This window comes from Orcinus orca, chromosome 6, assembly GCF_937001465.1.
Source record: "Orcinus orca chromosome 6, mOrcOrc1.1, whole genome shotgun sequence".
Classification (NCBI taxonomy): domain Eukaryota; kingdom Metazoa; phylum Chordata; class Mammalia; order Artiodactyla; family Delphinidae; genus Orcinus; species Orcinus orca.
In genome coordinates, this window is record NC_064564.1 from 112535075 (window position 1) to 112549994 (window position 14920).

Here is a 14920-nt window from a genome sequence, read left to right on the forward strand (position 1 = left end):
GTGGACACGGGCGGAATCAACTGTGGCGTGAACCACTCTGCTACCCCCTAGTGGCCATAGGTGGGTTCGCAAGACTAAGGCAAGAAAACCCTTGCCTATCTCCTAGTGGCTATTATGGGTTTAGCACCTGCTGGGCCTGTGGCACAGGCAGAACACACCAGCTGGAAGAGCCCCCTAGCCAAGGAATGCAGGCAGCCTCTGGAAGCTAGAAAAAGTAAGGAAAGAGATTCTCCCCCTGGAGCCTCCAGAAGGAAAGTAGCCCTGAAGACACCTTGACTTTAGCCCAGTGAGGTCCACTTCAGACTTCTGACCTCCAAAGTTGTAAGCCTAAAAATTACACAAGCCCAAGGTAGAGAAGAGCTTATCTCAAAGAGATCTGTGGGTGTGACTTGCTTAACGGAGTGAATCCCAATGAGATTCTTAGAAGACCCACAAATGTAGAATCATATTGGGGAAAAACACTACCAGCTATGATTGAAAGGGAGAGAGACAGTACAAAATGAAAAGAGGCTTAGGACCCCCAAACTCATTTCCGCTTCCCAGGTAACACATTCTCATCTCCTTAACGTCAAAATGCCTCTGAAAGTAAATTGCTCATCAGAAAATTGCTTGGTTAGTGAAGATCAACAGGCTTGTGGGGAAATTCCATCAACGCTCTGAGGAAGCCCACTGAAATATCCCCTGGGGCAGCACGGAAGCCCCCAAGGACAGAATATTCAGGAATCTCCTCTCCCAACACTTCTAACTGAACACTGTTAAAGTGTGCTTCTGCCCCTGAGATTACTGAAGACGTCTTCCTGCTGATAAGCTTTTATACTTTGACCGTTCCAGGCCAACCTGCGGCTGCCCCGTTCACACTGAGGGGCCCTCACTTCCTTTACCCCTCCCAAACTATCAGAAGGGCGCAAGAGGACCGTGAAGGTGGCTGGGGTTGGGCCCTGAGCTGACTGACGAGGGAGAGGACCTCGTGGAGCCGGGCCCGGGAACGTCAAATCCCTGTGCAGAAACCAGGCGCCTAGCCCTAGTGCAGATCTGCGCCTGCGCTAAAAGCACTGCTCCCGTGAGCCTTCGCGGCCAAGTCTCTTCCTGTCCAAGAGGCCCCAGTCATTGTATTCAGTGGACCTGAAAGGCATGTGCAACAAAGCGTGATGGGAAGTAGATTCTGGAAGCAAGAACAGGCGGAAGCCTCGCTAGGAAATACGGTCCACGAGGGTGTGCGGGTCACAACCTGGCACCGAGAGACAAGAAAAGGCTTTGGCTAGTAACGAGCCCGGAGATTTCTGGGAAATGGAGTCCGGTGGGGCAGGGAGGCATGTGCGCATGACCGGAAGTGGCGATATTCAGGCGCCGTCCCCTTCGGAGCGAGTTTCTGAGCTCACGCTGGTGGCGGGAGCCGGGAGCTTTCTCGCGTAGGTGGCAGCGGCTTTTTCACGTGGTGTTCTGCCTGAGACCGAGGCAGGTGCGCCACGGGCTCCCCAGCCGAGGCCTGGCTGTGGCTGGGGAGACAGTGAAAGACCCGGCTGGACAGGCCGGACCGGGCTCAGCACCGCAGGCTCAGACCCGGCCTTTAAGGGGACAGGCCTGAGAGAAGAGCCCAGAGCGGGGCTGGCGCTCAGAAAACTGCTGGGAGGCGGTGGCGCGAGGTGGGACCCAAATGCTGGAGGAAGGAGGTGAGACGGAGTGGTGGAGCGGTTTGTGGCTTCTAGCTTGTCCGCTAACAGTGCTGTGTGACCCAGATCAGAATTCGGCGGTCATCCTTTCCACAAGTGGTTGGGGGACGATCCTTTTTGTGGAATAAAGAATTCCGGGGTCAGAAAAGTTTGAGGAGCTCAGCCCTGGATCATTTCTGAGTGTCCTGTCCCTTACTCCGATCTGTTGATGGACCCATGGCATTAGAAAGTAGAGAGAAATGGGCCCTGGGAAAGAAAATGGGACTTACTCAGGGCCTCCTCTATTGCTTCTGATCTTCCAGCCCTCTTGAAGCATCAGGGATGTTCGGAATGGGAGCCCGTTGGCTTCACCTCATATTGAGGATGGGTTCAACCCAGCTGGATTGTGAAATCGTGGAGGATACTGGAGATTTAGAATCAGAAGGCTAGGATTCCTGTTTAAGCTCTGGGGTACCAGCCAGCTTTCTTAGCCTGTGTTTCTTCATGGAGGAAAAGGTAAAATAACGTTAACTACCTCGTTCACCTCTAAGAACTGTAAGCATCAACTAAAATGACGCTTTTGAAAGCACCTTTTTAAACTGAGATATCATTTACATGCATTCACTTTTAAAGTGTACAATTAAGTAGCTTTTAGTATATTCACAAAGTTATGCAACCATCACCTTTTTTTTTTGGCTGCGGCATGCAGGATCTTAGTTCCCCAACCAGGGGTCCAACCCATGCCCCCTGCACGGGTCTTAACCACTAGACCACCGGGGAAGTCCATCACCATTATTTAATTCCAGAACATTTTCATCACCCCAGAAAGAAACTGGTATTACTCCACATTTTCCCTTCCTCCTAGTTCCTGGCAACCATTAATCTATTCAATACTTTCTGTCCTCATGAATTTGCCTATTCTGGACATTTCATGAAAATAGAATCATACAGTATATGTGTCTGGCTTCTTTCACTTAGCATAACGTTTCAAGGTCCATCCATGTTGTAACATGAAGGAATCTACGTTTTATGGCTGAATAATATTCCATTACATGGATTATACCATGCTACATTTATCTCTTCCTCAGTTGTTGGACATTTGGGTGGTTTCCAGTTTGGGCTATTATGAATAATCCCATAAACATGCATGCACAAGTTTTTGTGTGGATGTGTTTTCATTTTTCTAGGGTTTATATATACTTAGGAGAGGAATTATTGTATAACTCTGGTAACTTTGGTAACTCTGTTTAACTTTCTCAGGAACTGCCAGACTTGTGTTCCACAGTGGCTGCGCCATTTTACATTCCCAGTAGTAATGTATGAGGATTTCAGTTTCTCTACATACTCATCAACACTTGTTTTTTTTCCATCTTTTTAATTTTAGCCATCTTGGTGTGAAGTGGTATCTCATAATGGTTTGATATGCATTTCTCCACTGACTGATGATGTTGAGCATCTTTTCATATACTTAATAGCTGTTTGTATCTTACTTAGAGAAATACCTATTCAAATCCATTGCCCATTTTTAAGTTGGGTTATTTGTCTGTCTTTGTTGAGTTTTTAATATAAAGAATTCTTTTTATATTTTGGATACTAGACCCTTAGAAGATATATGATTTGCAGATCTTTTCACTTTCTTGACAGTGTCCTTTAAAGCACAGAGTTTTTAATTTTTATGAAATCCAGTTTAGCTTTTCTTTTGTTGCATGTGCTTTTGGTATCATGTCTAAGAAACCCATTGCCTAATCAGAGGTCATAAAGATTTATATCTGTATTTTCTTCTAGAAGTTTTAGCTTTTACATTTAGGTCTTTGATCCATTTTGGGTTTTTATATGTGGTGTGAGGTAGGAGTCCAGCTTCATTCTTTTGCATGTAGATATCCAGTTGTCCCATCTCTATTTTTTTGAAAAGAAATTTAATTTCTTGGCACTCTTGTTGAAAATCAGTTGTCCATAAATGTATGGATTTATTTCTGGACTCTCAGTTCTTCTCCATTGATCTATATGTCTATCCTTATATCAGTTCCACACTATTTTAATTACTGTTGCTTTGTAGAAAGTTTAGATCTTCTGTAATTTCCTTGAACAATGTTTGGTAATTTTCAATGTAATGTCTTTCACTTTTTTTTTTTTTGAGATTTGATGATTTTTTATTAAAGAAAAGTATCTAAATGGAAGCAAAAGTAACAGTATCCATAAAAATATTTGTTCTGAAATATTTACACATTAAAAAAACAAAGAATTAGGATTGAGAATAACATCCATTTATGAGAAATTGCTCTGAGCTTAACAGATACCTCAGTGTCTGTAGGGAATGATTTTTCTCAATTAAAGACTTTATGGTCTACAGAGAAAGGTCAACTAGAGGTGTCAACAATTTTAAATCTATTACATATAAAATGCAGTGTTGAGGATGATGTGTGAAATTTAATTTTAAAAATTAAAAAATAATAACATTTTGAAAAAACAACTTTAAGAAGAATACTAGTCACAAGAGATTAGAGGTAGATATGGCTAAGACAGTAAAGTAAATTAATCCATACCAAAATAAGTATCCTACCTATGTTATTTATACTTTTTTGCTTATAACATCAGTAATCAAACTCTTGCACTTCTTTTGTTCAGTTTATTCCTAGGTGTTTTGTTCTTTTAATGCTCTTGTAAATGGAATTTAAAATTTCATTTTTGGATTGTTCATTACTAGTGTATAGAGATACAGTTGGAGAACTGTTTATTCAATCCTTTGCCCATTTTTAATTGAGTTGTTTTTTTTATTGTATATTCATGTTGAATCCTGCAACCTTGCTGAACTTGTTTAGCTGTGATAGTTTTCTGTGGATTCCTTAGGATTTTCTGTATACAAAATCATGCCATTCACAAATACAGGTAGTTTAAATTCTTCCTTTCCAATCTGTATGCCTTTGGTTTGCTTGTTTGCTTGTTTTTGCCTAATTGCTCTGGCTAGAACTTCCAGTATAATACTGGTTAGAAGTGGCAAAAGCAGACATCCTTGTCTTGTTCTTGATCTTAGGGGAAAAGCATCAGTCTTTAGCTCTGGGTTTTTTGTAAATGCCTCTTTATCAAGTTGAGGAAGTTCCCTTCTGTTCCTAGTTTATTGGATGTGTTTTATCATGAAAGGTATCAGATTCTGTAAAATGGCCTTCTTGGAGTTCACTGAGATGATCATATGGTTTTTTTTTCCCCTTTATATTAATATAGTGTGTTATACAGATTGATTTTCATTTGTTGAACCAACCTTGCATTCCTGGGATGAATCCCACTTGGTCATTACCTCTTTTTTTGTTTAAGCAAATGTCTTAAATTTGCAGAGCCACTTTCTCCAAGGAACTTAATTGGTAATAGTTGTAAGCTGTATATTTACATGCTAAGCATTGTGTCAACTGCTTTGTCTGCATTTAAATCTTCACAGCAACTTTACATGGGATATTATCCTCATTTTACAGATGAGAAAAATGAGACTTAGAGAGGTTACATGATTTGTACACTGCTGGTAAGTGGTAGATCTGGAATACTTGAGAGTCTGTTACACTCTAATGCCTCCCTATGTTTGAGTCAATTGATGGAACTTCTGAGGTAGGAAGGGAAATTGGAAAATTTCTGTCCCATTGCATGTCTGCAAATTCAGCCTCAATGAGCCCTGGGACCTATAATGTCATTTGAACACTCTCTTCAGAGTGAAAATTTGAGACTTTCTAGCTTGGTGAGATGTAAATTTTATGCCTCATTGCTTTCTTTCTCATCCTCCAGAGCCACCTTCTCCAGATCCTGCCCTTCCCCAAGAGGAAGGCACAGAAGAGGAAGGAATGGCAGGTGGTCTCCTCACAGCTGGGCCCCAAGTAAGTTGGAAATTTACTCTGAAAGGCAGCCTCTTTTTTTTTTTTTTTTTTTTAATATTAAGGGTGTTTTCGGTTTTTAATTACAAAAGGAATTCATGTTCTTTGTAGAAAACCTGAAAAGTGTAGACAACATACCCCCCCAAAATTACACTTAATCCTACAAAGAAATAACACTTAACATTTTGATTTGTGTCCTTTTAGTCATATTCTTTTTTTTCTGTTTTCCCCAAATGGGTTTGTCCTGATTTGTAACCTTCTTTTTATTTACACTTAGTAGAATTTGATTAATATTTCCCCAATTTCATTAAGAGTATTCTACAGAATTATTTCTAATAAATTCCATTTCATAGTCCTTCTATGAGAGTAAGAGCTGTCTTCTCCCTTTCTTTTTCTTGACTAGACTAGGAATTGGTCTGTTTTCATTTTTAGAATGCCTGCTCTTGGATTCCTCATCAGTTCTACTGTTTATTAACAAAATTTTCTGTGTTAGTTTTTTTGCTTCTGCTTTCCTTAGGTTTATTTTAAAATTCACTTTTCAAAATCTCTTGAGTTGAATCCCCTAATTCATTTTCTTCCTGTTTTGTTCATATAGATTGAATATTTTTGGTGGTGGGTCTTTATTTTTTTAGATATGCCAAAATTGTGACTTTGGTTTCTTGTCTGCACATTTAGCTGGGCTGTGCTCCATGCAGGCAAAGTTTGTCTCTTCTCCACACAAAACATCCAGGTATAGTGTGATTGCAGCTGTAGGATTTATGGCTCAACCTTATTAAATTACTCATTTCTTCCATACCTTTATTTTTTGGTTTATTTTGTATTAACTCTGTTAACAACTAAGTTGTTTAACATCTCTTGTAGCTATATTTTAAATTTCTCCTTGTACTTCCTACAGTTTTTTCTTTATGAATTATATATTTGTTATTTGGTTCATGACCCTTACATCTTCATAATGGATTTTACTCTCTTGATTATTATAAAATGACCCAAATGTTTTAAATATTCCATCGTTTTTTAAAATGACCCTCTTTGTCCCGTTTAGTGCATTTCTCAGTGTGAAGGATGTATTGGAAGGACAGGTAAAATTAGAAATCAGGAAACTAGTTATGAATTGGGAAACGATGGTGGCTTAAAGCAAGGCAGTGACAGGGGCATGGAGAGAAATGCATGAATTCTCATGATATTGAGGAGGAAGAATGAATGTGCAGTTGACATGTGGGGAGCTGCAAGAAAGGGGAAGATAGCACCCAGTTGTCTGACATGGCCAACTAGGTGACTGGAGGTACCATTTCCTAAGCTGAAAATAGGCAAAGACCCCCTTGCCTCCGTGCCTTTGCTCCTGATGCCTCCGTTGCCTTGGACATCCTTCTCTTTCTCCATCTGAGGAACCTGCTCCTTGAAGGCCAGGTTGCCCTCCATCTATGATTCCTCCTCTGTTATCCTAGCAACTAATCTGTCCATCTCTTTGACACATTATTACAGGTGGTTGCATACGTGCTGGCTCTCCTGCTGTACTGTGTGATGTCTGAGTAAGCAGGAATATTTATTAAATGTTCTGAAAACATTAATCATTCACATTTCTTTGCTAATTTGCAGCTGATTCCTTGTTGCATAAACTCACACATTCTAATTTTGTTTTTTCTATATTGGCGCTTTTAATTCCCAAGCACCTGTTAGTTCTGCCCAATTACTGCTCATATATATACATAGTTTCTTCTATTTATGTATAAAGTCTACTAGAGTTATAAAACATGTGAAGACAAGAGAGACTGTATTTTATTTATTTTTGTGCATCAATATCCAATATAGTGTTAGGCACATAAGAAGTGATCAATAAATGCTTTTCTGGAACTACCCTGAGTCTTTTCAAAGACCCTTTGTAGGCCTGCTAACCAACACACCCAAAGCTGCCAACCTCCCCACCCCCTCGTATTCTAAGGCCACTGGGCAAGAAGGAATATGCTTGTTGTTTCAGGGATCCACACCTTTCAACAGTGTGACTGTAGCTTTTACCCAGAAGGGATGGAGGCAGTTGGCCCCTACTCCGAGGGACAGGTTCAAGAAAGGGATGCCAGAAAAGTCCAGAAACCTGGTCCTACTGGGTAAGGAAACCATTTAAAATGCAGAATTTGTTCAGTTCTGAAAATGTTTTACTTCCAGTGTCGAGTGATCCTGAGTGGCTCTGCTGCACCAGAGGGATAGTGTTTGTTCCTCCTCATTCCCTAGTGAAAGATCTCTGCATTCTGGTTTGGGAAATAGGCAGTTTCATTTTGTTCCCCCTGAGGCTGCACCTCCCCGTTTTCTTATTTCCCAGGAAGGGTGGGGTAGCCTTCAGGCCAGTTCCTCCATAGTCACTAAGTTCCCAACTTCTTAAGTATCTGGCTTTATGGGCTTGCTTAGCTCCCTGGCTTGACCCCTCCTTGAGGCTGTTACTTTAGCTCTTTTCAGAAATGCTCTACTAAGACCCTGGCACCGTATCTATCTTATTTACTGCTGTGTCCCCTAGTGCCTGGTAGCAAGTCAGTGCTCAATAAATATTTGTTGAATGAATGAAATGAATGACCTGTTTCCACTCCCCTCAGTTCTGGGAGGCTATTTATACTTAGTACAGATCTCTAAACCCCACTTTTTTCCCCCTTAAATAGGACTTCCAGTCTCCCAGTCTGGTATGAACTCCCAGTTGGAACAAAGGGAAGGTTCATGGATGCTAGAGAGAGAAGGCCTAAGGAGTACCTGTCCAGGTAAGTGAGCAAGCACTAAGCCAGTCAGAGTCTCGGGAGCAAAAGCCCCTTTGAAACATGCGTTAGTGCATTTGAGTATTTTAACGACTGGTGAGGTAGATATTATTATCCCTGTTTTATAGATGAGGAAAATAAAGCTGAGAAAGGCTAACTCACTGGTTCAGAGCCTCACAGCTAGAAAGTGGCGAGGCTGGGGTTTGAAGCAACAACAGTCAGACTCCAAAGCCCTCTATTCCACGCTGTCTACTCAGCCTCCCAGGCTGGGAGGCATTTGGGAGCACTGGTGGTATTGCTGGCCTCTGGGAAATGAGAGTCATCTTTGCTGGCCTAGCACATTCCCTGCTTCGGGTTCACCTCACTGAGGATCTCAAGTACCCACGTTTAGCCGTGCTTCAGCTGTGACACCTACTGCTGCTCCCCTCTCTGACTAACCCTTTATTGGATTCTGCACCCACACCCTTTCTCTCCCTCTTCGTGGCCATGCTGGAATTTTCTGAAGGGCTGATACTAAGAAACTTAGGGAAAACGAGCAAGAGAAACCATAGTTTCTGCCTTTATCTCTTGCTACTCATCTAAGGCTGCTCACTCCACCCCCACCTTCATATTTCAGCCCTTGCAAATGTCTGACCTCTGGCAGGACCTGTGGTTCCAGCCACTTCTGATATTTTGAAACTTAAAGCATCAGAGGTACAATGAACTTAACAATTTTAAAGCGACAAAATTTTAAATTTTTCTAAAAATGCGGTCTAATGCTTTATATCTTCTATGGTTGCTGTAGGACAATGAAAACAAAGCCTCTGGCTTACTTTGTGCACGGTTCATCTGAACTCTCTTCACATTTTATCCTCTTTCTAAGCAGCCTATCACATGTCACCTCAGCCCTTGTAACTCTGGGCACCACTCACACTTGCTGAAATACTTCCCTTTACCAAGAGCCTCACTGCCTGCTGCTTCCTTCTCCCAAACCCCCTGCTTCCCAGCACAGCATACTTGTTATGCAGGACCTTTAACCTGAATCCAGAGAACCCTGTGTGGAACTTTGGGAATTGAATAGAGTGTTCTGTGGCAATAACTGCATCTTTCTGGGAAAAGATTTCATCACAGTCTCAGAGGGGTTCAGGATCCTATAAAGGTTACTGAAAAAGATTCAAATCACCATGTCACTAGAAACAGAAGTTGGGAAAAGGTGTTACCACAAAGGATCTGTGCCCTGAGGTATTAGTGTAGAGTATTAGTGTGGAAGCAGCTTTGGATGTGGACCCATGAAAGACGCATCCAGGTCCTGGCTTGCTACATATTAACTACATGGATTCACAGTAAACCACTAAATTGTGGTCGTCTGTTTCTATATCTGAAAAAATGTAGATAACAAAACCTGTCTCACTCTTTGACAAACTTATTTGAAAAAAAGTTGTCGACAATGTAGGGCGGTATTAATTCTGTAATAGTGAAGTAGCTGGAGGAAAGTTTTAAATCTGGCTATTAGAGTAACTAAAACACTGCTCCTGTGATGTCGCACCTCTGCTCTGAGACCCACCGAGCATCCTGGGCATCGCTGTGCCTCCTGGGCTGGTTTCAGAGCTATTATTCCATCCCACCCCTCCCACCGTGACAGACCCAGGTCTTCGACCTGCCTTTGCCTCACTGCGTGGTACATGCCTGGCGTTGTTTTAGCTACTGGAGGTGCAACAGAGAACAAGATGTAGGCCCTGCTTACATCCTAGTGAGGAACGTAGATAAAGCAAGTAAACAAAATAACCGATACAATATTGGATGGTGATGAGTACTGTAAGAAAGGGGAATATGGGTGGGGTGGGGGCTCTCCTAGATCGGATGGACAGGGAAGACCACTTTGAGGAGGTGACACCGGAGCTGAGATCTGAAGGAAGAGAATGAGCCAGCCGTGTAAGTATCCGGAGGAGGAACATTCTGGGCCATACCACGTGTTGAGGCTTTGAGTTGGGAATAAGTTAGACTTGTGTTAGGATGAGAAGAGCCTAGGACTCAGTAAACAAGAGGGAAGGTGCTGGGCAGGGGTCAGATCATGTAAGGCTTAGAGGCCATGGGAGGCGTTCAGGTTTTATTCAAATAGGAAGATAGGAAGCCATTGAGGGTTTTGAGCAGGGAAGGGATAATATTTGTGTTTGAAAAGATAACATGTGTGGAGACTAGACTTTCAGTGTTCAAGACTAGAAGCAGGGAGATCAGTTAGGACATTCCAGTGAGAGGATGGTGGCGGCTGAGGAGGAGGATTCAGGACATACTTGGGTGTTAAAGCCAACATGACTTGCTAGTGGACTGGATGTGAGGGAAAAGAGACATTAAGGATGACCCTGGCCTGAGCAGTTGGGTAAATGGGAAGACTGACAAAGACATTGGCTTGAAAGGGAAAATCAGTGGTTCTGTTTTGGGTATATTCAGTTTCGAACATAATTAGACCGTCTTATACAGGAGCCAGCACCCATGCCCCCTGTAGTGGAAGCGTAGAGTCCTAACCGCTGGACCACCAGGGAATTCCCCGCATAGTCTTCTTAATTGCTTTTTTCTCCCACTGCTTCTTTTGTTGTCGCTTTTCTTCTCCTTTCCATCTTTTACTCAGATAGATGGTCAGTTTTTGAGAGCTGTAAGACCAAATACCAAGTAACATAGAGATACCCGCAACCCGAAACAGGGACTTCGGTGCTCTTAGTAGACTGGGCTTTGAATGCATGTGCAACTTAGAGGGAAACCTGCTTAATGGGAAACCATTTAATATGATTTACAAGGAAAAGGTCCAAGATAATAACAAGCACTCATATAACACTTGCTATTCCTCAGGTATCATTCTGGGTCCTTTGTGTTTTAGCTCATTTAGTCCTCTTAATAATTCTGGAAGAGAGCTACATTCACAAATAATAAATCCAAGGCATAGTAATTTGCCCAGAGTCACACAGCTCGTAAGAGGTTGAACCCAGATTTGAACCCAGGCAGTCTGGGTCAAGATTCTGTATAGAAATTCAAATAAAGCATACCTAAAACTAACCTGCTGTTTTCCTAAATAAGGTAGAAACAGGAAGAATCTTTTCAGGAAAATTGACCCTTGTGAAAAGAAGCTCCATAGCCTTCCCTAAAACTTCACTCCCTTAGCTATAAGCCTCTATGAAGGAGACAGAGAGAGATGTCTGGGACCATTGGGTTCACTTAGTTTTAATACTTCGCAAATATTATACATTAATTCACACTTTAAGGTTTTCTCTTAAAATGAATGAGGTCCCAAAGGGGATTAAGAATCAGTAACTCTTTTTAAAAATATCACCCACCCCCATCCATATTATAAAAGCAATGTTATTCTTTTTAAAATAACTTTTTTTCTAATAAAAATAAGTTCATTTGAAGTTTAGAAAAGAATAAAAAAGAAAATCAAGATCTCCTGTCATCCCACCACACAGAGGTATTACCTTCAATCTTCGTATTACAAAAAGCAGCATTTTCTAAAATTAACAGTATGTAATTTTACATATTTCTTCTTTCACCTAACAGCATGTTGTTTATTTTTATCACTGCTTAGTCCTTGAAAGCAAGGTTTTTATAACTTTTATTATAAAAATAATAGTCACTGGAGAACATTAGAAAATACAGATAAGCATTGAAGAAAATAAAAACTACCCCTGCCTAATCCCACAAGCCAAAGACAACACAGCTTATCTTCACATTGTATAAGTTGCCAGTGTTTTTTCAGTAAATACCTTTCTACAAAAGGAATTATAATGTACAGATTTCAAACATGACTTATAACTGCTGAACAGTGTCCCTTGATTGGCTATACTATAGTCATTCCTCGTTATTAAACATTTAGGTATTTGCTTTTCATTTGACAAATGATGCAGTGTTGACAACTGATGTTAATGCAGGTGAAGTGGAATTCTGTGTCAGCATTTTAAGGACTCTTGACACATGCAGCCAGATTACTCTCCAGAAAGCCTGTCCATTTATGCAGCCGCACCAGTGTGTGAGGTATCCCAAATGCTGCACTCTTAACAACACTCTAGAATTAACCTTTTTTTTTTGAAATCTTGCTGATATGATAGGTGAAAACATTCATCCTGCTGGCATCAGTCATCAGCTTTTTTAAGTGAATTGTTCAAACCTGGTAATAGCAGGTTGCCCAAAACCACACCAAGAATTGTGACTAAGAAGACAGCTTAAAAAAAAAAAAAAAAAAGACAGCTTAAGACAACCCAGTACTTGGCAAAAGCACAGGAGAGGAGTGTCAGAAAGAAAGGAGAGGAGTGCATCTGAGGCAGGTTCAGGATAAACTTCTGCTGTTTAGGAAAGGGAGCAAAGAGTGCTCATGTCTCTAAAAAGCTTTCTGATCATTGTGGTTATAACAGAAACATCCTGGGTGGAAGGGGGTGGAAGCATCGAACCTGTCCCACATAAGAGCTCAGCCAGACTCCTTCAGCCTTTTGTCTTTCGGTATCTTTTCTTTCACCAAAAGAATCTTTAAAATTGCTTTTGTAAATATTCTTTAGATTGGAAGATTGTATCTGAATCACCACCTGAACAAGACATTTCTGAAGAATCATTCCAAGACCCAAGTGTAGAGATGCCCTCTGGGGAGTCAGATCACAGGAACAGTGAACTGGGGAAGAGCTTCAATCTGAGACCAGTTCTTTCTCCACAGCAGAGAGTTCCTACAGAAGTGAGACCCCATAAATGTGAAACACACACAGAGAGCTTCAGGAAGAATTCAGATATAATTAAACCTCACAGAGCGAAGCCGTACATATGTAATGAATGTGGCAAAGCCTTCAGTTACTGTTCTTCCCTTTCTCAGCACCAGAAGAGCCACACTGGGGAGAAGCCATATGAGTGCAATGAATGCAGGAAGGCCTTCAGCCAGAGCTCATCTCTTACTCAGCACCAGAGGATTCACACTGGAGAGAAACCTTATAAATGCAGTGAATGTGGAAGAGCCTTCAGCCAGAATGCAAACCTTACAAAACACCAGCGAACTCATACTGGAGAAAAGCCTTACAAATGTAGTGAGTGTGAGAAAGCCTTCAGTGACTGTTCAGCACTTGTTCAGCATCAGAGAATTCACACTGGAGAGAAGCCTTATGAATGCAGTGACTGTGGGAAGGCCTTCCGCCACAGTGCAAATCTTACAAACCACCAGCGGACTCATACAGGGGAGAAGCCCTACAAGTGCAGCGAATGTGGGAAAGCCTTCAGCTACTGTGCAGCATTTATTCAGCACCAGAGAATCCATACAGGGGAGAAACCCTACAAATGTAATGCATGTGGGAAGGCCTTCAGCCAGAGTGCAAACCTCACAAACCACCAGAGGACTCACACTGGAGAGAAACCCTACAAGTGCAGTGAGTGCGGGAAGGCCTTCAGCCAAAGCACAAACCTTATAATCCACCAAAAGACCCACACTGGGGAGAAGCCTTATAAATGTAATGAATGTGGGAAATTCTTCAGTGAGAGCTCAGCCCTTATTCGACATCATATAATTCACACAGGAGAAAAACCCTATGAGTGCAATGAGTGTGGAAAGGCATTTAACCAGAGCTCATCCCTTAGTCAGCATCAGAAAATTCACACTGGTGTGAAACCTTATGAATGTAGTGAGTGTGGGAAGGCCTTCAGGTGTAGTTCAGCTTTCATTAGACATCAGAGACTCCATGCTGGAGAGTAACTGGGAACATAACCAAAGTGGATGGGGACCTGACAGGTAATTTGAAGGCATCTGGGGACATCTGACTTTAAGTCTAGCTCAGAGCCACATGCAAAAGCACCTTTAATAAATAGTCACTATTTTACATGTTGCTTCTGGAAGGTCTCAGGTGCTCTCTTCTTTCTCAACATCTTCTTAGACAACCCAACCCCAATTACACTGTTTTAAAGATTTAATTCAGTGGTAAAAGCACTCCAGAAACGATTTATAAAGAATGAGTGAAAGACTTCGTTCCTACTTATAAGGCCAGGTATTTTGGCAGTGGTGTGGTCGTAGTAGTCTCTGCTTGAATGAGGGCTGTTGAAACAGGAGAATCAAGAACATTAGCCGGGAACGAGTATTCCCCACAGTGGGGCCACTGAGGTTTAAGATTTGGGGGAGTGAATTCAAGTGAGGAAGGGGATTCTAGAGCCAGCTGTTACTAGAACGGGGCTGGGGGAGGGATGCTGAATCTAGACACAGCTGCACACAACCTGCACTTTCTGAGCTGCTCAAGTGCTCTATTCTAGTTACTGCTGTCAAGAAAAGACCGAGGAAGGACAGTGAGGTTGAGGGTGCAGGAAGAAGCTAATGAAATCCCTCAGCAAGGCACATACCTTTAAACGGAGTTCCTAAGGGAGGGAAGGCTAACAAACCTGGGGCAACGTGACGGCAGCCGTGCTTTCCCTGGCTCAGAGGCAGGCGAGTCATTTTTACTTTCCCCTCTTCCTGACAGCTGAGTATCTTTTAAATTAAGCTCTTTAGCCTGTTGGCCTGCTTTCTCCCTTGCACCCAACTGGTGTAGATCTCATCTCAGCACTTATAAACTGCTGTGAGCTTACTTGGTTTTTGGTTAGGTAAGCCTGATTTGAGACTCCCCATTACTGGTCTACTGTAAGGTAAGCTGGTTATACCCTCAGCCATCACCCAAGGCCTCTAGCTTTGATTCCTTGATGACTTGCCACGTGCCCTGGA

General features: G+C 42.0%; 1 protein-coding gene across 3 annotated transcripts; it reads left to right on the forward strand.

The window, feature by feature from the left end:
• The first annotated feature begins 1370 nt into the window (after positions 1-1370).
• Positions 1371-14067, forward strand: ZNF79 (zinc finger protein 79). Of its 3 annotated transcripts, XM_033427166.2 has the most exons (6): positions 1371-1670; positions 1973-2165; positions 5418-5506; positions 7479-7605; positions 8149-8244; positions 12756-14067. In XM_033427166.2, exons 3-6 carry the CDS (start codon positions 5474-5476, stop codon positions 13925-13927), a joined length of 1428 nt encoding a protein of 475 aa, XP_033283057.1. In that variant the 5' UTR covers positions 1371-1670; positions 1973-2165; positions 5418-5473; the 3' UTR covers positions 13928-14067. The 3 variants fall into 3 exon arrangements, with proteins under 3 accessions (XP_033283057.1, XP_004269246.1, XP_049567519.1); XM_004269198.3 differs by lacking the exon at positions 1973-2165; XM_049711562.1 differs by lacking the exons at positions 1973-2165; positions 7479-7605.
• Positions 14068-14920: the final 853 nt, after the last annotated feature.

What these genes read in the sequence shown, in the direction of transcription:
- ZNF79 (XM_004269198.3), top strand. An exon ending in TCCTCACAGCTGGGCCCCAA is followed by an intron (nt 5,507 to 7,478) that starts GTAAGTTGGAAA and finishes TTGTTGTTTCAG; the next exon opens with GGATCCACACCTTTCAACAG. An exon ending in CAGAAACCTGGTCCTACTGG is followed by an intron (nt 7,606 to 8,148) that starts GTAAGGAAACCA and finishes CCCCTTAAATAG; the next exon opens with GACTTCCAGTCTCCCAGTCT.